Below are 24,228 nucleotides of genomic sequence, written 5' to 3'. Positions count from 1 at the left end.
CTAAAAGGTTATGTTATTTTAATATTGTATTATATTAAAATATCACGTTTTTATTGTTAAATGAAACAGTACTGTATATTCTGATTAACAGTGTTTTTATTGATTTTAAAGGATGATAGAAAATGTTTATTTTTAGGAGCAGAAACATTTGAAAAAATGTAAATTTGTAAAGAAAAACATGCGGAGCAAAATATTATTATTCACCATTTTCTCCTCGCCGCTGTACTTTGCTGCCAACTGTTTTTAAATGTTCGTTTATCCATATGCCACTGCCTCATACGCTCCATGATTGACAGCTTCATTCGTGTCATCACAGAGAACTTGATCTCTGCTGACAGGAGCTCCACAGCGCCCCCCTCTCCTACTCACTTTCTCATGTAAAATTGTGGTCAACTAATGAATTGCAGCTAGAGTTATAGGCAGTTAAACACCTGGTGAAAGAAATTCCCAGCTACTGACAAAATTAAGCCCTACTTTGATTTAGCGAGGCGGGCCAAAAAAAATAGACAGCGGGCCAAGTTTGGCCCGCGGGCCCCAAATTGGGCCCGCGGGCCCCAAATTGGGCAGCCCTGGTCTAGGGCTAGCAAAGTATAAATAAATGGAATGATTGTTTTTCCTGTGTTTTCTTTATTAAAATGATTAGATTAAAATGAGTTGGAAAATCCAGTAATCTGTGACAGATTAGCAAAAATAGAAGAAATTGGATGAGGGGCAATTAGTTAATATCATTTAATTTAATGTAATTATTGTCAGTATTGCCAGACTTTACATGTAACTGCTTTCATAGTCGAGCAGTAATGATTGTAAGTCTACCTGGTAACTGGTGACTGTGCGCATGTGCAGTGCAGGATTGGTCTGTATGAAGAGTCGTGAGGGTTTGTATAGTTCTGCTTCATTCAGACTTTCACCAGTCAAAAACAGAACTCATAAAGAGAAGATGTCGAAGCTCATAAAAATCCTTCTGCTACAACTATTTGCCATCGTAGCCCAAACAGGTAAGTTCAGTTGAACCTCAAATGTACTTTATTTATTACTTTGTTCATAGTTGGGCTGTGATATGAAATACTGTTGAAATTTGTGATTAACCTTAGCATTTGTTTGGACAAAAAATTTATCCACAAAAAAAATCCTTACGTTAAAAACGGTTTTGTTGTTAAGTGCATAGTAATGAATTAATTTGATCTTTTCTTTAATAGATGGACATTTTTATGGAGTTCATAGACGCTGTCTATACAGCTCTGAGGATCTACATGACATGGTGTTCATAGACAGTTACATGTTTAACCAGGTTGTCTATCTTCAGTACAACAGCACTATCGGGAAGTTTGTGGGATACACTGAGTTGGGCATTAAAAATGCAGTTAGACTGAACAATATTCCTGAAGAACTGCAATCAGAAAAAGCCAATTTAGAAAATTTCTGTAAATACAACGCTAAGCTTTACTATCCAGGTGTTTATGATAAAACAGGTAAGATTTTCCCTCGGTGAAAAAGATTTATATAAACTATAAAATATGTTTATTTACTCATATTTTGCACTACATAAATTACATTTATTCATAATATAGATTACTACCAATAATATTCATAACTAAAGATTAAAGGTAACTATTTGCTATTGTTGTTCAATTCTGCAGTTGCACCGTATGTTAAAGTGAAGTTAGTGAAGAAGTCAGATGGTTCCCATCCAGCCATGCTGATGTGCAGTGCTTACAACTTTTACCCCACAAAAATTGAGGTGACCTGGCTCAGAGACGGTAAGGTGGTTGAGGGGGGCGTAACGTCAACAGAGGAGATGGCAGATGGAGACTGGTACTACCAGATCCACTCTCACCTGGAGTACATGCCTAAATCTGGAGAGGAAATCACCTGCATGGTGCAACATGCCAGCTTTCAAAAACCCATGATATATCCGCTGGGTAAGTCAGATTCTACTCAGACATGTCAAATGTCAGTAAATTTTGTATGTAAATAATTGATTACTCAACATCTTTTATTTTTTATAACAACATACTACAAACCTTGATTTGATTTGATTTACATATTTAAGTGGTTACAAATTTTGTGTTCCATTAACAAATTTCACCTGATTTAGTTTTTTTTGTATTTGTATTTTCGTGCCTTTATCAATAAAAAATCTTTTGTAACTAAACATTTCATTTCTCAGCTCCACTTCATATGATAGTTTTCATTAAATTACACATAGTGCTCATTTTTAAGATGTTCATGAGACTTGTTTTTGCAAAAATATTCTTTATTCCCAACAGATCCCTCTGTTTCTGAGTCTGACAAAAGTAAGACTGCCATCGGGGCTTCGGGTCTGGTGTTGGGGATCATCCTCTCAGCTGCTGGATTCATTTACTACAAGAAGAAATCATCAGGTCAGTGGTGTAGAAACAAATTTAGCCAAAATTACACATTATATCTTATATTTTACCTAAAGTTTTACAACAATAAATGGCTTAACAACAGATGTGTAAATCTATGGACATTCTTGTGCATTTATGAGCCAGTACATATCAGTTAATTATTTTTTTACATTACACTTTATTAGATACATACAGTGGGGCCAAAAAGTATTGCAAGTAGTGCAAGTTCTCCTACTTAGAAAGATATGAGAGATCTGTAATTTTCATCATAGGTACACTTCAACTATGAGAGACAAAATGAGAAAAAAAAAATCCAGGAAATCACATTGTAGGATTTTTAAGGAATTTATTTGTAAATTATGGTGGAAAATAAGTATTTGGTCAATAACAAAAGTTCAACTCAATACTTTGTAACATGACCTTTGTTGGCGATGACAGAGGTCAAACGTTTCCTTTAAGTCTTCACCAGGTTTGCACACACTGTAGCTGGTATTTTGGCCCATTCCTCCATGCAGATCTCCTCTAGAGCAGTGATGTTTTGGGGCAACACGGACTTTCAACTCCCTCCACAAATTTTCTATGGGGTTGAGGTCTGGAGACCTAGGCTAGGCCACTCCAGGACCTTGAAATGCTTTTTACGGAGCCACTCCTTCATTGCCCGAGCGGTGTGTTTGGGATCATTGTCATGCTGGAAGACCCAGCCACGTTCCATCTTCAATGCTCTCACTGATGGAAGGAGGTTTTGGCTTAAAATCTCACGATACATGGTCCCATTCATTCTTCCCTTAACACGGATCAGTCGTCCTGTCCCCTTTGCAGAAAAACAGCCCCAAAGCATGATGTTTCCACCCCCATGATTCACAGTAGGTATGGTGCAACTCAGCATTCTTCCTCCTCCAAACACGACGAGTTGAGTTTTTACCAAAAAGTTCAATTTTGGTTTCATCTGACCACATGATATTCTCCCAATCCTCTTCTGGATCATCCATATGCTCTCTGGCAAACTTCAGACGGGCCTGGACATGTACTGGCTTAAGCAGGGGGACACGCCTGGCACTGCAGGATTTGAGTCCCTCTCGGTGTAGTGTGTTACTGATGGTAGCCTTTGTTACTTTGGTCCCAGCTCTCTGCAGGTCATTCATCAGGTCCCTACATGTAGTTTTGGCATTTTTTCTCACCGTTCTCATGATCATTTTGACCCCATGGGATGAGCCCCAGATCGAGGGAGATTATCAATGGTCTTGTATGTCTTCCATTTTCTTACAATTGCTCCCACAGTTGATTTATTCACACCAACCTGCTTGCCTATTGTAGATTCACTCTTCCCAGCCTGGTGCAGGTCTACAATTTTCTTTGGTCTTGGCCATGGTTGAGTTTGGAGTCTGACTGTTTGAGGCTGTGGACAGGTGTCTTTTATACTGATAACGAGGTCAAACAGGTGCCATTAATACAGGTAACGAGTGGAGGACAGAAGAGCTTCTTAAAGAAGAAGTTACAGGCCTGTGAGAGCCAGAAATCTTGCTTGTTTGTTATTGACCAAATACTTATTTTCCACCATAATTTACAAATAAATTCTTTAAAAATCCTACAATGTGATTTCCTGGATTTTTTTTTTCCTCATTTTGTCTCTCATAGTTGAAGTGTACCTATGATGAAAATTACAGACCTCTCTCATCTTTCTAAGTAGGAGAACTTGCACAATCAGTGGCTGACTAAATACTTTTTGGCCCCACTGTATAACCAGGTTAAAGAAAACAAATATCCCACCTTTCAGCTGAGAGTGCATAGAAACTAGTGAAATCTGTGATGCGGTGACTGTGAGGTATTATTGACCCATTTTGTGTTTATTTCTTGATTTGTTTTGACAGGACGCATCTTGGTTCCAACCTAAACACCTTTAACTCTCACTGTAGGTTTGAATTGAGACTTGGCTAGAGTTTACTTACCTACTGCTAATTGTTTAAATATTTTATGGTAGAAAACTCAAAACTACAAAGCTTACAAGTTCATTCTTTTGCAGGTCCTTCAAGTGGAAATATGTGACATGGAGAGGAATTGGTGTTCTTGCTTTTGATGTTTAAAAGCTGTATTCTTTCAAATTAGTCCTTGCTTATAAACGAAACATTTTTTTTTTTAGCAATGTCTTAATTTGCTCAGCTATATCAGTACTACCAGGATTTTATGCGTATTTGTGATTGTTGGCAAATACAGTGATTATTTTTGCAATTGCTTTTCTAAAAATTTCCTGCACTATTTTTGCCAGAGCAAAGCACTGGGGAAATGGAGATATTTTCTATTGTGACTCATGATTGGTGCATTAAAAATTCTTTGCCCTGTAATCTAAGGGCAAGCATGTGAGAGATTGCTGATTGGTGCTGCTCTTACCTGTTATTCATGTCACTGCATTATCTACGGCTCATCTGCTCACTTATAGTAATTTAATTAATAAGTGTAAGTTTGCAAACAAAATTTCCTGAAAGGACTGATATAAAAACAAACTGTTTAAAGGTGGTAGTTTTCTTTGTATAAATTGTAAATAGGCTCACACTGGCTTTTAGGAATGAAATATTACATTTACTTAAAATACATGTTCCAAAAGTAAACTCATAATATTTACTAAGCTGTTAATATTAACAATGACGTGTATTATTGCACAAGCTTTTAAGTAAATGTGGGGTTTACTTTTTATTATAAAACTTTACTGCCCCCTGTAGACCTGTTTAATAAGATCTGACCAGAGCGGTAGAGAGAACAGAGTGGCGACACTCCCATAGGGAACCGTTGGAAAGGGGGCGGGACATATTTTCTGCGCAGCTTCCGGGTTGTGGAGCTCTGTATAGTTCCAAACATCCCATAGAGCCTCATTCATTTCCACCACTTATCAAGCATTTTTAGCTGTATGTTGCTTTGTTTTAAAAAAATAATGAATTTAATGTCATTAATATACTTAATACTGTTATTGTTTAGCATTTGCTCAGCACTAAATGTTACATGTTTATCTTAATTAATAGGTATAACCCAATTTAGCTCAGTCAGTTAAGATTAATTAATGACACACGAGTCTTTTCACCTAAAATTAGTTGATTAATCAAGAGTCTTGTTACAGAAATGATCATAAAACATTAGAACCACAATAAATCATTATACTTTTACTTTCATACTTAAGTACATTTGAAGGTAAATTTAGTTTAGTACTTTAGTGGAGGTAAAGAGTATTTTTACTTTTACTACTACTTTTGCTGGAGTAATATGTTACCTTGGATATCTCTACTTTAACTCAACTACATGGTTTGTGTTCCTTCTCCACCACTTACATTAGACAAAATGAACTTGTGCATATTCATAATGAATTCATTAATGTATTACATGTAGGAATCAATGATTAATCACTCATGAAATAAGAGATGAATGAAGCTTTTTCATGTACCTGCACTATAATGTTAAAGGTACGGTAGTGTGTTTATCAATCTGTTCATTCAGTGCAGGTAAACCTTATGAATCCAGCACATGACTTAGTGTTTAGCCAAAATGATTATTATTATGAATCCTCAGGAAAGTGAAGGGAGATTAGTTTATGCAAAAAACAAAACATAAAAAACTCTTTAATCCCTGTACTGTATATTGTCTCTACTACTTGATGATTTTGCATTATGTAATGTATGCTAATATAATGTACTATGTGTTAACAAGAACGACCTATTAACAAGTCATTATAAACATCAATCTTCCACTTTATATACCAAATTGACATTAAAGCAGATGCAGTAAATGTAAACGCAGTTGAAAATCCCCAGAAATTGTACAAATGTTTATTATTTAGCGTTTAATATTTAATTCACTGCTGCCTGTCCCATATGAGAACATGACAGCACTGGGTTTGTTTGGAACTATTGGAGGGTTACATGAACCACGTGACCGCGTGGCGGCGAGATCAAGGAGTGTCGCAACTCTCTCTATCTATGGCTCTGGATCTGACTATTACGAACTGCTTTTACTATGTTTTAGTAATAATAATAATTACTTATTATTTTGTATGTATGTTGACTAAATAAACTCTCATCAGTAAATAAACTTTCATAAGTAATATGTATTATGATTTAGCTGTTGCAGTAGCTACTAAAATAAAAATAAACATTTTATGTTTTAAACTCAGCCTTTTTTATTTATATTTTTCTGAATATATGTGGACTTTCATTAAACATATTTTTATAGCTAATCAATACTTTTAATAAGTAAGCTTTTTTTGTAGTTTGAAAGTGCAGCTGCTTTAGGTTGCTTACAGTAGGCTTACGCTTGCCCACCACCACCACGACAGAGAACTGGTTTCAAGTCACAGCAGTGCAAATGGCCTGGTCAGAATTTTAACGATTGTAATGAACTGTTCTTTTTCTGGAGTTTACTCACTGTTAAAAAGAATAAGTACGTTTATATGGTTTTTCTGGGATTTGAAAAAACATGAAGGTTAAAATTATTAAACCGCATCAGAATAAGTTTAGCCTAAATTGGCCTTTCCAAAACACTTCTGTTATCATAACTTAAGGTCATCTTAAATCCTTAATTTTCTTTAGGTCAGTGTGACTAAACAACTTTTATCTGACAGCAAAACAAGCACGGATTTTTCATATAATTTAAAACAACAGTCGTTTTGGAGCAGGGGCTTCTTTCTTGCATGGCTAGCCCATTGCAATATAAAGCTTATCTGACTGTTCTGGAAGCTTCAAATTTTTGGTGGAACTTTTTGTTGGGCTGTAGACAGCTGTAGTCAATCATGTTCACTAATAAAGGAAAGAGGAAAGAGTTTTAATAACATTCTAAACACAATTTTCTAAATAATAAAGTTGATGTATGTGGAAAAACTGTCTGTGCATCTCCACATTTTAATTGTGAATATACAACCCCAAATCAGAAAAAAAGTTGGACAGTATGGAAAATGCTAATAAAAACAGTGTTCCTTACATTTACTTTGACCTTTATTTAATGTCAGACAGGATGAACCTGAGATATTTCATGTTGTATCTGCTCAACTTCATTTCATTTATTAATAAACATCCATTCCTGCCTTTTAGGCCTGCAACACATTCCAAAAAAAAGTTGGGACGGGGGCAATTTAAGGCTAGTAATGAGGTGATTTTAATCATGGTTTGATACAAAAGTATCAAGTCTTTGATGAGTAAAAATGGCCAGAGGATATCCAGTTGACATGCATCTTCAAAACCACATGCTGCACACATTACAAAGGCATGGCTGCGGAAGAAGAGGGTGCTGGTACCGGAATGGCCTGCCTGCAGTCCTGACCTTTCCCCAATAGAGAACGTGTGGAGGATTTTGAAACTAAAAATGCGAAAACGACGACCCTGTACTGTTGCACATCTTAAGGTCTCCTTGGTACCAAAATGTCTTTTAAGTGTGGTGAAAAGGAACAGCAACATTACAAAGCGGTAAATGCTTTACTGTCCCAACTTTTTTGGAATGTGTTACAGGCCTGAAATGCAGGAATGGATGTTTATTAATAAATAAAATGACGTTGACCAGACAAAACATGAAATATCTCAGGTCCATCCTGTCTGACTGTCATACTGCCTTTTTGTTTTTATATACCTAGTATTTATCACTAGAACTCCATTAAGGTTTTTGATTATGGTTTCTCCTTAATTGATTATCCAGTGTTCCAAAAACTGTGGAACTTACTCCACAATTATATTTATATTTTTATATTACTTTTTGGTTCCTACACTGTCACAGCAGTTGTAGTTACAGTGGTGCTTGAAAGTTTGTGAACCCTTTAGAATTTTCTATATTTCTGCATAAATATGACCTAAAACAACGCTATTTTGAAAAAGTCATAAAAGTAGATAAAGAGAACCCACTTAAACAAATGAGACAAAAATATTGTACTTGGTCATTTATTTATTTAGGAAAATGATCCAATATTACATATTTGTGAGTGGAAAAAGTATGTGAACCTTTGCTTTCAGTATCTGGTGTGACCCCCCTTTGCAGCAATAACTGCAACTAAACGTTTCCGGTAACTGTTGATCAGTCCTGCACACCGGCTTGGAGGAATTTTAGCCCATTCCTCCATACAGAACAGCTTCAACTCTGGGATGTTGGTGGGTTTCCTCACATTAACTGCTCGCTTCAGGTCCTTCCACAACATTTTGATTGGATTAAGGTCAGGACTTTGACTTGGCCATTCCAAAACATTAACTTTATTCTTCTTTAACCATTCTTTGTAGAACGACTTGTGTGTTTAGGGTCGTTGACATTTTCCTTAAGAATTCTCTGATATAATTCATAATTCATAATTCATTATTCCATCAATGATGGCAAGCCATCCTGGCCCAGATGTAGCAAAACAGGTCCAAACCATGATACTACCACCACCATGTTTCACAGATGGGATAAGGTTCTTATGCTGGAATGCAGTGTTTTCCTTTCTCCAAACATAACGCTTTTCATTTAAACCAAAAAGTTCTATTTTGGTCTCATCCGTCCACAAAACATTCTTCCAGTAGCCTTCTGGCTCGTTCACGTGATCTGTAGCAAACTGCAGACGAGCAGCGATGTTCTTTTTGGAGAGCAGTGGCTTTCTCTTTGCAACCCTGCCATGCACACCATTGTTGTTCAGTGTTCTCCTGATGGTGGACTCATCAACATTAACATTAGCCAATGTGAGAGAGGCCTTCAGTTGCTTAGAAGTTACCCTGGGGTCATTTGTGACCCCGCCGACTATTACACGCCTTGCTCTTGGAGTGATCTTTGTTGGTCGACCACTCCTGAGGAGGGTAACAATGGTCTTGAATTTCCTTCATTTGTACACAATCTGTCTGACTGTGGATTGGTGGAGTCCAAACTCTTTAGAGATGGTTTTGTAACCTTTTCCAGCTTGATGAGCATTGACAACTCTTTTTCTGAGGTCCTCAAAAATCTCCTTTGTTCGTGCCATGATACACTTCCACAAACATGTGTTGTGAGGAGCAGACTTTGATAGATCCCTGTTCTTTAAATAAAACAGGGTGCCCACTCACACCTGATTGTATTCCCATGATCAGGTGAAAACACCTGATTCTAATTTCACCTTAAAATTAACTGCTAATCCTAGAAGTTCACATACTTTTGCCACTCACAAATATGTAATATTGGATCATTTTCCTCAATAAATAAATGACCAAGTATAATATTTTTGTCTCATTTGTTTAACTGGGTTCTCTTTATCTACTTTTAGGACTTGTTTTAGGTTTTAGGTCATATTTATGCAGAAATATAGAAAATTCTAAAGAGTTCACAAACTTTCAAGCACCACTGTAACTAACACTACATAGGCTGTGTATTTCCTTGGAACTATTATTGTGAATTTGCTCAGAATTATGAATTTATATTAATTATTTTACGAAACATTACTCTTTGACTGCTTGCTTTGCTTAAATGCTTTAATACTTACTTTAATATACTGAATGGTGTTCATGTTTTGTGTCAGGTCTTTCTAAAATGTCTTTTCCCAGAAACTGATGATGTAATAATATTCCTGCTCTGTTATTGGCTCACATGTTGACAAGGTCTTATTAAAAAAGGAACTTCTCCAGTCGCTGTGTTCAGTGGTTGTGGTTTCCTTTCACTGAGAAATGTCAGTGTGTTGACAAAATCTCAACCCAAGCAGGTTTATTATGTTGACTTTCAAACTCAGCTACACCCAACAATCTGAAACTGCAAGTGTAAATTGTTGCTGTTATGAACCAATATGGTCTTCAGTGGCTTTTTAAGGGTGAAAATTACAGTCAAAACAATTGTATTATAAAACTCAGAAAACAGCATTTAAAAACACCCAGATATGCTGGCTTGTTTACATTACTTCTCCCCATTCACTGTTTCTAGTCCTGTCCCCACAAAGTGTTTATTACACTATGTAGCCAAAAGTATGTGGACACCCGATCATATTTTTTCCAACATTTCTTCCAATAACCATGGGCAGTATTATAGACCCTACCATATTATTTTCCCCAAAAAACTTTAAAGTGTGTACTCCGAGAATGTGTGCCCATTTGCTCAAAAGAGCATTTGTGAGGTAAGCCACTGATTCTGGATGATAAAGCCTGACTCATTATCTACAGTATACACATTCAGGCTAGATCAGGAACAGGCCTGTTGTCACAAAGTTGGAAAAAAAAAATTTATATAATTAATTTGCAACCTATTAGCAATAAGTGTGGCTGGAACACATGAACTCAGGAATTATAAGGGGTGTCCACGTAATTTTGACCATATGGTGTATAAATATCTTAACTGCTCATACTATAAACATGGCAGCGTGTTATGATACTACAAATTGTTATGCTTACAGTGGTTAATCTGAACTTGCTTTCCACATTTTCCTTCCCTAGAAACTATTGATGCAACATGATTCCTCGTCTGTGATTGGCTCACATGCTGCAAATGGTTTAGGGACCATTGTTGAGCTCTGATTGCTTTGAGGTTGAAGATGGAACATACTTCTGTTTTGGAGAACTTTATAAAGTTCTATGGAAAGAATTTCATTTTCTCATCAGCATGTCATGTGTATGTCTGTGGTTACCTTTACGGAGCCATGCAGGTTTGGCATAATGTGGGCATTTGTGTAACTATGGTGGAACTCTGGGGAATTTTCCAAACTGGTTTTACCAGACTGTGCCCTGTTTACCACACTGATCTTTATATGTATAATAGCTTTTGTCATTGTTTAATACAAGTCTAAATGCTTTGGTTGTCATTGGTGTCTTGTTAAGAATGTGCACACCCAAACATCACACCAATATGAACATCAGTTTCACAGTTACCAACAAATGTCCAGTTGTTTTTGATGTTGACCTGTCTGTGCTTAGACAGCAGGTACAGTATGTTAACAATACTCTACATGGTTTGGACATGAAGTTCACAAAGTGAAACTTTGCCCACTTAAGAAAATTGAACTCATAAAAATGGTCTCATAGGGTGTGTTCGAGAACCTAGGGAGCTGCCTTGCTGTCTTACTGCCTACACAGGCAGCTGCCTCAGTAGAGAGGATTCTAATAAGTCAATGACTTATAAGGCAGGTTAATCGAACGCGCTACTCAGACAGCAATTCCATCGGATTTAGCATCTTGCCATTCAAACCAATGGGATAGGGTGGCACAGCACGCTAGCATGTCAACTAACATCTCCCTTCATGTACCGAAAACAGTTACATTTGCTGACAAGCCCGAACTTGCACATAAAAACACTCGGTACAAGTTTATACGAGTTAAAAATCAATATAAATAGAATAGAAATAAATTTCCGCACCGTCAGCCATGTTTTTTTATTTTCCTGTGAGAGAAGAGCTGCCGCAATGAACGCTGGGATTGCCTTGATCACTAAGGACGCTTCCGATGCTCACTCGTTCTTGAGTCAAAATAACATTGAAATATTAAGATACCTTAGTAGACAGCTTATTAAGGCATCTAGGATTTTGAACAGCCTCCTTCTCTGGAGCGTGCATAAGATGATTAAAAATGCTGTCTATGTAGAGAGCTCCCTAGCTTTTCGAACACACCCATAATGCTGTTTACGTTTTACATGTAAAAATGTATTTGCCACATTCATCCAGCAAAATGTAATATTAGACAAATGCAGTCAGTCTTAACTAAACACAACATACAGTCATGGAGACAACAGCTCTCACTTTTATTTGGTTCATCGGAGTTGAACAGCCTTAAATGGCTTTGTAACCTTTTAAATACTCACATACACTATAAGGACAAAAGTACTGGGACACACCTTGAAATCCTTAAACTTGTTGTTTTATTGTTTTATTTAGTCTCATCGCCACAGGTTTATAAAGTCAAGCACCTACCGATGCAGTCTGAGTTTACAAACATGTGAAAAAATGGCTCGTCCTAAAGAGTTTACTGAATTGTCCTAATAGTATGCCATCATTGCAGCAAGTCAGTTTGTAATTTCCTCCCTCTTAGACATTCCACCATCAACTGTAAGTGGTGTTTGAGTCAGTCATCTTCTAGACCTTCATCAGTGGTCACAGGACGCTGCCCATGGGCCGCCGTTGGCTGGATATATTTTTGGTTGTTTGACTATTCTCAGTCCAGCAGTGACAGTGAGGTGTTTAAAAACCCAATCAGCATTGCTGTGTCTGATCCACTCATACCAGCACACATAACACACACTAACTGGTTTTAATGTTATGGCTGCTCAGTATATACTGTACAGTGTATCACAAAAGTGAGTACACCCCTCACATTTCTGCAAATATTTCATTATATCTTTTCATGGGACAACACTATAGACATGAAACTTGGATATAATTTAGAGTAGTCAGTGTACAGCTTGTATAGCAGTGTAGATTTACTGTCTTCTGAAAATAACTCAACACACAGCCATTAATGTCTAAATAGCTGGCAACATAAGTGAGTACACCCCACAGTGAACATGTCCAAATTGTGCCCAAATGTGTCGTTGTCCCTCCCTGGTGTCATGTGTCAAGGTCCCAGGTGTGAATGGGTAGCAGGGCTGTTAAATTTGGTGTTTTGGGTACAATTCTCTCATACTGGCCACTGGATATTCAACATGGCACCTCATGGCAAAGAACTCTCTGAGGATGTGAGAAATAGAATTGTTGCTCTCCACAAAGATGGCCTGGGCTATAAGAAGATTGCTAACACCCTGAAACTGAGTCCACGTGTTCGGCGTCATATCCAGAGGTTGGCTTTAAAAAATAGACACATGAGTGCTGCCAGCATTGCTGCAGAGGTTGAAGACGTGGGAGGTCAGCCTGTCAGTGCTCAGACCATACGCCGCACACTGCATCAACTCGGTCTGCATGGTCGTCATCCCAGAAGGAAGCTGACGCACAAGAAAGCCCGCAAACAGTTTGCTGAAGACAAGCAGTCCAAGAACATGGATTACTGGAATGCCCTGTGGTCTGACGAGACCAAGATAAACTTGTTTGGCTCAGATGGTGTCCAGCATGTGTGGCGGCGCCCTGGTGAGAAGTACCAAGACAACTATATCTTGCCTACAGTTAAGCATGGTGGTGGTAGCATCATGGTCTTGGGCTGCATGAGTGTTGCTGGCACTGGGGAGCTGCAGTTCATTGAGGGAAACATGAATTCCAACATGTGCTGTGACATTCTGAAACAGAGCATGATCCCCTCCCTTCGAAAACTGGGCCTCATGGCAGTTTTCCAACAGGATAACGACCCCAAACACAACCTCCAAGATGAAAACTGCCTTGCTGAGGAAGCTGAAGGTAAAGGTGATGGACTAAACCCAATTGAGCACCTGTGGCGCATCCTCAAGTGGAAGGTGGAGGAGTTCAAGGTGTCTAACATCCACCAGCTCCGTGATGTCATCATGGAGGAGTGGAAGAGGATTCCAGTAGCAACCTGTGCAGCTCTGGTGAATTCCATGCCCAGGAGGGTTAAGGCAGTGCTGGATAATAATGGTGGTCACACAAAATATTGACACTTTGGGCACAATTTGGACATGTTCACTGTGGGGTGTACTCACTTATGTTGCCAGCCATTTAGACATTAATGGCTGTGTGTTGAGTTATTTTCAGAAGACAGTAAATCTACACTGCTATACAAGTTGTACACTGACTACTCTAAGTTATATCCAAGTTTAATTTCTATAGTGTTGTCCCATGAAAAGATATAATAAAATATTTGCAGAAATGTGAGGGGTGTACTCACTTTTGTGATACTGTATATGCAGGTCATTCATTCAAATTTGACTATAAAATATGCAATGTTGTATTTCAATGTTTAAATCATTTTATTCACTTAAAAAAAGTACATGAGATCATTTGTTAATGTATACATCTAAATGAAATAAATTAAATGCTTGTTCAGAGGGCAGTATAGATGGCATAGAAATAGATGGCATGGGTTAGCTATAATTCTGCCATTGAAAGCTGCTTGGCCATGAAGTCCTGTTGATCAGGTAAAGCCATTTAACTGGACTGTGCAGAGGAAAACCCAGGAGATGACCCAGGACTGCTGGAAAGTGAAGGTTGCACAGAGGATGTAGGCTGAGGTGGGGTAGATGGGTAGATGGGAACTTTGAACATACATCAACTTTTTCTTAATGAATTATTTGCTTTTTGTGATGTAATAATGAGAAATTGTATGATAATCGGTGATTCAGTTTTCGACTTGCAATGCCTTTTCAAAGGCGGAGTCAACAAAGAACAACTTACACCTATTCGACATTCTTCACTGCTGCATTTCTGGCTCTATAGAGAAGCTCATGTAGTTCCAGAGCTGATCGATCTGAGCTGCAGTTTCTTCTCCTCCAGGATGAAATTCTACATGATTTTATTTACACTGGTGTGTGTGAGGGCTCAGAGTAAGTTTATTCCATTATTCCATTAATATCATTACAGTTCATCCTAAAACTTCATTCTTTGTCTGTTTTGAGTCAGATTGTTAATATTTCAGTTTCATTAAAGGCTTTATCCTGGTCAGGGTCGCGGCACGGAAACACTGAGGGCAAGGCAGGAATATATGATGGACAGGGTGATAATACACTGCCTGGCCAAAAAAAGGTCACACACTCTAATATTTGGTTGGACCGCCTTTAGCTCTGATCACGGCACGCATTCGCTGTGGCATCGTTTCCACAAGCTTCTACAATGTAACTTTTATTTCTGTCCAGAGTTGCATTAATTTTTCCCCAAGATCTTGTATTGATGATGGGAGATTTGGACCACTGTGCAAAGTCTTCTCCAGCACATCCCAAAGATTCTCAATGGGGTTCAGGACTGAACTCTGTGGTGGCCAATCCATGTGTGAAAATGACGTCTCCTGCTCCCTGAACCTCTTTCACAATCTGAGCCCGATGAATCCTGGCATTGTCATCTTGGAATATGCCCGTGCCATCAGGGAAGAAAAAATCCATTGATGGAATAACCTGGTGGTTCAGTATATTCAGGTAGTCAGCTGACCTCATTCTTTGGGCACATAACATTGCTGAAGCTAGACTCTGACCGACTGCAGCAACCCCAGATCATAGCACTGCCTGCACAGGCTTGTACGGTAGGCACTAGGCATGATGGGTGCATCACTTCAGCCACTTCTCTGCTAACCCTGATACACCCATCACTCTGGAACAGGGTCAATCTGGACTCATCAGACCACATGACCTTCTTCCATTGCTCCAGAGTCCAATCGTTATGCTCCCTAGCAAATTGAAGCCATTTTAGCTGGTTAGCCTCACTGACAAGTGGTTTTCTTAAGGCTCCACAACTGTTTAGTCCCAATCCCTTGAGTTCCCTTTGCATTGTGTGTGTGGAAATGCTCTTACTGTCACTATTAAACATTTCCCTGAGTTCTACTGGAGTTTTTCTACCTTTTGATTTCACCAAACGTTTAACTGATCGCCGATTACAATCATTCAAGATATTTTCCGACCACATTCCTTTCTCGAAGATGATGTTTCCCCCCCACCGTCCTTCCACTTTTTAATAATGTGTTGGACAGTTCTTAACCCGATTTTAGTAGTTTCAGCTTCTCCTTCGATGTTTTCTCTGCTTGATGCATGCCAATAATTTGACCCTTCTGAAACAGATTAACATCTTTTCCACGACCACAGTACGTGTCTTTCCACATGGTTGTTTAACAAATGAGAAGCTACTCACTGCATTAGGGTTAAATAACTTGCCATCTGAAACATAATCACTCATGCAGTAATTATCCAATGGGAGGCTCTGACCTATTTGCTTATTTAAATCCAGATGGTGACCTTTTTTGGCCAGGCAGTGTAAATAGCAATGCTAAGTTTGAGATTTGAACCCGAGTGTCAGCAGTGGTGGACTAGTATAGTAGACTCTCGACCACTCAAGTGGCCTTTATTTATTTATTTATTTATTTATTTATTTATTTTATTAAAGTATGAATTTCTTGAACTTCAGTGTATTTAAAGTGGTTTATATAGTTATTTTTTTATTTTAATTGAAGATACATTTCTTGTAGTTCTGTTAATTTAAAGTGATTAAAGTTATTTGTTTATTTATTTATTTGTTTATTTATTTGAATAAAATATACATTTCCTATGGTTCTGTTAACTGAAACTGAAAGTTATTTATTTATTTGTTTATTTATTTATCAGAATAAAAGATAAATTTCTTGTAGTTCTGTTAATTAAAAGTGATTTGAAGGGATTATTTTTTAAATAAAAAAAAAATGTCATAGTTCAGTTTATTTAAAGTAATTTAAAGTGATTCATTTATTTCAATTGATTGTGGTTTGGTGAGTGATTAATGTATTTATTCATTTAATTAAAAGATATATTTCTTGTAGTTCGGTTTATTAAAAGTGATTTAAAGTGATTACTTAATTAAATAAAAGATTAATTTCTTGTAGTTCAGTTTACTGAAAGTGATTTGAAGTGATTTATTTATTTTAGTGTGTTTGTAGTTTTTATAGTAAAAGTTTGTGTTGTGTGATTTTGTTCCACAGTTAAACATGAACACATGTTAATATCAGCGTGCTCAGACACAGAGAAGGAATTTATGTATGGGATTGATGGAGAGGAGAATTATTACGCAGACTTTGTAAAGCAGAAGGTGGTGAACATGCAGCCTCCATTCGCTGATCTGGGTGAGTTACAGGATATGTACGAGCAAGCCGTTGGAGCAATGGAGCTCTGCAAACAAAACTTACAAATGGTGAAAAGCTTGTATAAGGACCGGCCTGTACCACAGGGTGAGTAACAGCACACACACACACCCAGAAATCTCTCTGTAACCACAACAATCATTTCAACATGATAAATAATCCTCATCTGTACATAAAATAATCATTGCATTATATAAACATGAATAATATTTAGATTTTATTTAAGTTAAACTATATAAAAAAGGTTAAAAGTGGCTGATGTGGAAACATTTTTTTTTATATTTATTTAAATAAATCGTTTACATCAGGATGAATCTATGGTCATGCAAAGGAATTTTAGTGTTTGTGTTTTTTTTATTGTGCAAACTTTTAATGACATCATCATCATAAACAAATAAGAAACATTTACAACACTCAAAAGATATTTTATTTGTTATTTTGTTAAACATTTGCTAATTATATTTAATATAAATATTGTTGGGTATGTTTTTACAGTAGCATTTCTTATAGCTAGTTATTGAGGATAAATAAAAGTTAGCGATGTTTACCAGTAACTCACTTACTCAGTCACTCAATCAAGGGCTCCATTAGTTGCATAAGGTTACCTGGTCTGGCTATGGGTTTGTTGATTATGACATTTGATTGCATGTTACAAATATAGCTAAGTTACGATAGTTGTCCAAAAAGTTATAAAAAGAGATAGGTGCCTAGCACAAACGGAACAGAATACAAAAACAATACATAACAATATTGTTTCTAACAATACAGCTGGAAGCATAGATTGCAAGTTTGAAGTTCAAGGAACACTGGCTACATTATCTAGACGTGGCAAAAAGAGGAAACTATCACTGACTGCCACCTGATTCTTAAAAAGGCAGGTAGGCAGAAACCCTTAAGTGACTGCAGGCAAGATTTGGTGGCAGCAGGCAGTAAGGTTTCAGTTTGCACAGTAAGGTGCATATTAAACACTGCAGGTCTCAATAAGTGAACTCTAAGACATACGCCTCTACTGACCCAGAGGCACAGGAAAAATCAGCACTATTATGCTCCAGATTATATAAATAAACAAAAGATGCATCAAAACTGGAACTGGGGCTATGCATCAGTAGTATGTCTAGAGGAGGAAGAATGGAGCATATGCTGAAAGCAGCACCCTTCCTACATTAAAGCATGGAAGTGACTCTGGGTCTGCTTTGCTTTCCCTAGCACTGGAAGCCTGCAGCATGTAAAGAGCTAGGTGGATTTAATCAAGTATTAGGAAATATTAGGAGCATGTCTTTTGTGAGAAAGCTGAAGCTTGGCCGTCATTGGACCATGATCCCAAGCATACCTCAAGTCCACCAAGGCTTAGTTTCAGAAAGAAGTCCTGGAAGATATTGTTATTAAAAGTAATCATCACAGTTGCCTGATTTGAACCCCATAGAAAATCTTTGGTGGGTTTTGAAGAAGGCAGTTGTAGCAAAGATACATTTTATATTTACAGATTGTGTTCATATGTACAGTATAATGTATAAACATGTATTTCTACTGTATTTGTCCACAGATGTGCCGCAAAACTCCATTTATTCCAGAGATGATGTACAGGTGGGTTCAAAAAGCATCCTCATCTGCCACTCAGCTCGTTTCTTTCCTCCATCCATTCACATTTACTGGACCAAGAATGGTGAGAATGTGACAGACGGTGCTGAACTCAGCCAGTTTTACCCAAATGAGGATGGAACCTATAACGTGTTTTCCCACCTGAGCTTCACTCCAGAGGAAGGAGACGTTTACACATGTACAGTACAGCACAAAGCCCTGCAGATGCCTGACACCAAAACATGGGGTAAGAAATCATATTCTATAAGAACAGAGTGATTTATTATCAAACTGACTAAAGTCTATGATTAAAGAACAGTTTACTATGATACTCTAGCTGCTTAATGTATGTGTAGTAGAGATGGAACGATCGATCGGCTATGTATCGATAATGGCCGATTTTTAATCAAAATATGCTATCGGCGATCGGCCAATATTTCCCAAATTTAGCCGATCACAAGAGCCGATCACGTGATATATAGAGTCCACCTCCATGTTAAGCTTAACAGCTCTGTGGATTGATCCAGACTTTGAGCTACAAAGCGTTGTTCTGCACGAGAGTTTACAGGCTCTCACTCGTGCTCTGATGGCTCTGAGTTCCACAGCGTGTTTCAGTTGTGGTTAATTCCAAAGAGTAAAATACATGTCATCTTGAGAGACAATGCATGTAACATCACAAAATTAAACAGTCAATACTGCAATAATTAAACAGTCAGTACTGCAATAATTAAACAGTCAATACTGCAATAATTAAACAGTCAATACTGCAATAATTAAACAGTCAATACTGCAATAATTAAACAGTCAATACTGCAATAATTAAACGTAGCCCTTAATTAAAACGGAAAAACAGTAAATCAAACACATACAGTGAAAATACTACAATCATTAAAATTAGACCATTAATTATTTTTTAAAACAGAAAAACAGTAAATTAAACAGTTAATACTACAATAATTAAACATAGCCCTTAATTATTTAAACGAAAAACAGTGAATTAAACAAATACAGTAAAAATACTGCAATCATAAAATTTAGACCATCAATTATATTATTAACAGTAAATTACATAAATGCAGTCAAAATTGTGGTCATTAAACTCAGACCCTGGATTATTTCAAAATGAATAACTGCAACTAATAAATGTAGATCTTATAAAAAACAGCAAATTAAACAAATGTCTGCCTTACTGAAATCATGCAGTTATCATAGGTCTTGAATTAATTATAGATGAATTATAACAGCAGCTGTATGAAATATGGAACGTCTGAAATCAAACAACTAGGCCTGTTTTATTTCTTTTCACAAAGAATAACATTTCAGTTTTTGGGATGACAGGCTGTTCCTCTTTTAATGCCTAGTTCACACTACACGATTTTTGCCCTGATTTTCGCTCGGCGACTGGTCGGCGCTAGATTTGCCAGCTCGGGAGCAACTCGGCGTTTGCTCGGCAATCGAAACTTGGCTCTCAATCGCTATGTGTGAACTACTTGAGATTTCTAGCATGTCAGATATCTGATCTGAGTTGCACAACTGGCAATGAGAGCTATGTCGAACAGCCAATGAGAACACAGGATGCGGTGTGAGGGGAAACGCAGGGGAGGAGTGTAAACAGGTGGGACAAGGGGATAATATAATTTAAATCATTGGCACACACATGTTTTACAGTATTTCTGACTTGATCGTTCTCTACAAAACATAACACCAACACTGCATTGCAAAAATATTAATTAACCTCCAACTTACTACAGAACGATCCATACTGTTCGTGTTGCCAAATCCACTCAGATTCATTTATTTTTCCTCCTTGATTTTACGCCGCACATCAGCGCACAAACTTTGATCACTCGCTACTTGTTGGCGTGCATTTTTGGACGTGGTATCATTAAACCCCTCATCACTTCTCATGTTTGTTTAAAAAAAACAACAACAAAAAACAACGTAGTTTGGGAGACCAGAGAAGCTCGCCTGTGATTCCAGTTGGTGATAAATGGTGTAGTGTAAAACCCCCTATCACCAATCAGTCGTGTAGTGTGAAATACACACCGATTGAAAGACTCCCAAATGCAAGAGATTCAGTCGTGTAGTGTGAACTCTACAGCAACCCGACAAATCAGAAAGTCATGTAGTGTGAACTTGGCATTAGTCAGTATATTTGAAGTGATGCTAAACAATTGTTCACTATCCACGCTTGTGGACGGCGCGTATTGCAGTATTGACTGTTTAATTTACTGTTTAAAAACAATTCGAGTTCGTTATAATTCAAGATCTACATTTAATGGTTGCAGTTTTTCGCTTAAAATAACCCAGAGTGTGCGTTTAATGACTGCAGTTTTTACTGCATTTATTTAATTTACTTTTTTTGTTTTAAATTAATTAATGGTCTAAATATTATCATTGCAGTATTGGCTGTATTTGTTTGATTTACTTTGATTATTTACTGCTAATTTTGCGCTAAAAATAGCATGTTGTCCTGCCGTGGCATGTAGCCCCGCCACTTTTAGCATTTAGCAGACACTTTTATATCATGCAACAAAGTATTGTAACTGTATACAGTGTAAGTAATTAAGAGCCTTGCTCAAAGGCCCAGCAGTGGTGGGCCTTGACCCAGAAACCTTTGGATTACTAGTCCAGTACCCTTACCACTAGGCTACAACTGCCCAACTGTGTTATGTGTGTGTTTATCTGTTACAGAGGTTGATGTTGATGTTAAGATTCCCAGTATTGGTCCGTCTGTATTTTGTGGAGTTGGTCTGGCTCTTGGGCTGCTTGGAGTCGCTACAGGAACTTTTTTCCTAGTCAAAGGAAACCAGTGCAACTAATAACGCACAACGGGTAACATTGACATATATGCACCACCATGAGATTTTAGACATTGTTCTTGGAACAACTAGTATAAAAACTGACAATAATGGACCTTTAGTTATTTAAAAGTTATTGCTCTGAGATTAAGAGAATCTGGCTTGGTTGTCATCTCATATGAAAAAGGAAAAAGTTACGGCTGACCATTTAAGTGTTAATAATTGCTCAGGTAAAGTTATGAATGGTAATTGTTTTTTGGTATTGTTCTTTTTCCTTTTTATTCTTTGCACTTTAAACAAATATAACTTTTTATTTATATTTTGAATGAAATACAAAAAGTTATAAAGTAATGTAAGCAATAAAGAATATTTTACATGTATGATACCTGAATCTGAATTCTACTAAAAATATGAAAAAAGTGCTGAAATGACATTTACTCATCATCAAAGCTGAGGGAAGTGGAGTTGTTTAAGTGGCTCAGAGGTGAAAAAGTCTGATTTATAGCACCTGAAAGCTCTTTATTGCTGAAATTGCTTTTAAAGGCACTACTATAAAACATTATGTGAAATGTACCAAGTATAATTTATAATTAATGAATGTCACAAACATATGTAAAATAATAATCATAAAAAATGTAAATAGCGAAAACTTTATATAATGTCTTTTAATTGTACAAAAGTTGAAGGGTGGCGCTAACATATATGTAACAAATAGGGAAACACATTTTTTACACTTTCACTAATATATTAAAAATATAATTTGTGCCATGTAAATATGTGTCTCTGTGGTAATGAACTGTATTTCAGATGAATTTGGATGTAAAGTGCATGTACACGGAACTTTACAAACACTGGAGTTAAATTGATCACGATGGATTGTATAAAGCAGAAGCAGGCATGTCCAAAGTCCAGATCGGATTTTATATGGCCCACATCTTCTGTCTTAAACTGCATTACTTGTGACTTGCCAGCACAGTAAAACAGAAAAAGTAATAAATTATCATCGCTGTCTGATGAAAAACTACTTTTAGCAGTTTTAACTTTTTTTTTACGTGTGTTGATGAAAAGATGAATAAAAAGATGAATGAATTAATGAATAAATAAATAAATAAATGGATGAATTGAAATCATTTCCATTGGGAGCATATCTCTACCTCCTTGCCCTCTGGTACTGTGTGAGAAGATGTGTGAGAAGGAAGTGAAACTTGTGCATGATGTTTCATCTCTACAGTTTATTCAGGTTATTCAATCGCATGGTTGTAAACATGATTTATATTTGTGATGTTTGTAGTTATTTAAAACACATTTGTATCTGATATTTATACAGACTAAGCGTTTACATGGTGCTCCGGGGCCCATGGTTTGGGGGGTTGGTTCTGGGATCCTCCATGACATGAACTTGACCACTCAACTTTACTTTAGTTATGTCACATTTGTGGGGGTGTGGCAAACAGAGCTCATGAGCTTTCTTTTCAAAATGGCTGCCATCTTATATGGCAACAAGCATGGTAGATCAGTTTTTTGCTAATGTTTCTGTTGCTGATAATCAAATAATTTTATTTATATAATAGTCTTAACTTTAAATCTTGAAGATTTCAGAAATGTCCAGCAATTTTAACCCTTTCAAAACACAACATTTATTTAATGTCCTTTGTAGTGGACAGCAGGACTTAATATCCCCCTTTTTGCTGATTTCTGAACAAGGAAGCATAGGGCTGAATAAAACAAATTTGATTAAAAAAAATAAATAATTCATGCAAAAGAGTCAGATATGGAGCTGTTATTAGATGAGGAAGAGGATGGCCAGACTGTAGAGCTGTAAGAAGAGGAGGTCTGTTGAACCACAGTCCAATGTTGAGGTAATAAAATATGGGGCACTGCATTTGCCAAAACTGCTGATTGCAGTACATGCATCACCATACCGGAGAGCAGGAATCAAGGCAAAACTATTAGTCAAATATATTAAATGCAACATGTTTTTGTGTGTTTTAAAGACAAAATACAGCTTCCTGTTATACCATGCGTGATGCTGTGTGATGTGATCTTTAGGCGACTATTTAGGTGAATGCACTTTAAAGAAAAAAAGTTACACTCATGTTTTTCTTTCTAATGTTCACATTTGTTTCCTTTATCAAACTGTTTTAATGTTGGTGAAAAGAAATAAATACAGTGTCATTACACTACACCATTAGACTTTTTGATCAAACAAGACCCTATGTCCACTACAGGACAGGTGATAAAAAACTAATAAATAACAATAAATTATATATATATATATATATATATATATATATATATATATATATATATATATATATTAGGGCTGTCAAAGTTAACGCGATAATAACGCATTAACGCGACCTCAATTTAACGCGATTACAAAAAATAGTGCCGTTAACGCAAATTCTAGTTCATGTTGACACTTGACTGGTAGAACAAACATTTTAATGTCGGACTTGCCACCGTTTTTCATTTGCGGTTTGTTAACATAATGTAACCGATCGTCGTAGTGATGCACTTGCATAATAAAGAAATAAATAGCCTACACGCTATATTCACAAGTTGTCGGGAGCAGAACACTTTATTACACTTAATTAACTTCTTCTTCTGTACCGAATACCGGAAAGCTGAGTCAAGCACGTTAGTTCATGAACTATGGAAGCCCCAAAGGGTCAAAACACACTCACTTCGTGTAGAAACGTCCATCAAACCATTGTCACGATACAACCACAGAAAAGTCTGTTACAATAACTACGCCTTATCCCACCTAAAGCACCGCTGATCTACAGTGTTTGCTGATGGAGAAATTCTAACCTACAATCTGACATTTACTGCCTAGTATGTGAGTGAATAAAA

At 36.9% G+C, this 24,228-nt stretch overlaps 2 protein-coding genes across 2 annotated transcripts; both read left to right on the top strand.

Moving 5' to 3' along the window:
- The first annotated feature begins 918 nt into the window (after positions 1–918).
- On the top strand, positions 919–6,517 carry LOC134318462 (DLA class II histocompatibility antigen, DR-1 beta chain-like). The gene is made up of 6 exons (XM_062999412.1): positions 919–995; positions 1,197–1,469; positions 1,638–1,919; positions 2,268–2,381; positions 4,238–4,278; positions 4,390–6,517. The coding sequence occupies exons 1-5, from the start codon at positions 938–940 to the stop codon at positions 4,258–4,260; spliced, it is 750 nt and encodes a 249-aa protein (XP_062855482.1). The 5' UTR covers positions 919–937; the 3' UTR covers positions 4,261–4,278; positions 4,390–6,517.
- Positions 6,518–14,674: 8,157 nt separating this feature from the next.
- Positions 14,675–21,393, top strand: LOC134318461 (mamu class II histocompatibility antigen, DR alpha chain-like). The gene is made up of 4 exons (XM_062999411.1): positions 14,675–14,723; positions 16,835–17,080; positions 18,537–18,818; positions 21,266–21,393. The coding sequence occupies exons 1-4, from the start codon at positions 14,675–14,677 to the stop codon at positions 21,391–21,393; spliced, it is 705 nt and encodes a 234-aa protein (XP_062855481.1).
- The last annotated feature ends 2,835 nt before the right edge of the window (positions 21,394–24,228 follow it).

The sequence above is a fragment of the Trichomycterus rosablanca genome, chromosome 7 (genome assembly GCF_030014385.1).
Source record: "Trichomycterus rosablanca isolate fTriRos1 chromosome 7, fTriRos1.hap1, whole genome shotgun sequence".
NCBI classification, from domain to species: Eukaryota; Metazoa; Chordata; class Actinopteri; order Siluriformes; family Trichomycteridae; genus Trichomycterus; species Trichomycterus rosablanca.
The sequence above is the reverse complement of the archived record's forward strand: the minus strand, read 5'-3'. Positions and strand labels throughout refer to the sequence as shown.

Bases quoted from the DNA above. Each gene is read 5' to 3' on its own strand.
- LOC134318461 (XM_062999411.1), top strand. From the start codon at position 14,675: ATGAAATTCTACATGATTTTATTTACACTGGTGTGTGTGAGGGCTCAG. The intron at 14,724-16,834 runs GTAAGTTTATTC...TTTGTTCCACAG, and splicing joins GGTGTGTGTGAGGGCTCAGA to TTAAACATGAACACATGTTA. The intron at 17,081-18,536 runs GTGAGTAACAGC...ATTTGTCCACAG, and splicing joins GGACCGGCCTGTACCACAGG to ATGTGCCGCAAAACTCCATT.
- LOC134318462 (XM_062999412.1), top strand. From the start codon at position 938: ATGTCGAAGCTCATAAAAATCCTTCTGCTACAACTATTTGCCATCGTA. The intron at 1,470-1,637 runs GTAAGATTTTCC...TCAATTCTGCAG, and splicing joins AGGTGTTTATGATAAAACAG to TTGCACCGTATGTTAAAGTG. The intron at 2,382-4,237 runs GTCAGTGGTGTA...TTGTTTTGACAG, and splicing joins CTACAAGAAGAAATCATCAG to GACGCATCTTGGTTCCAACC.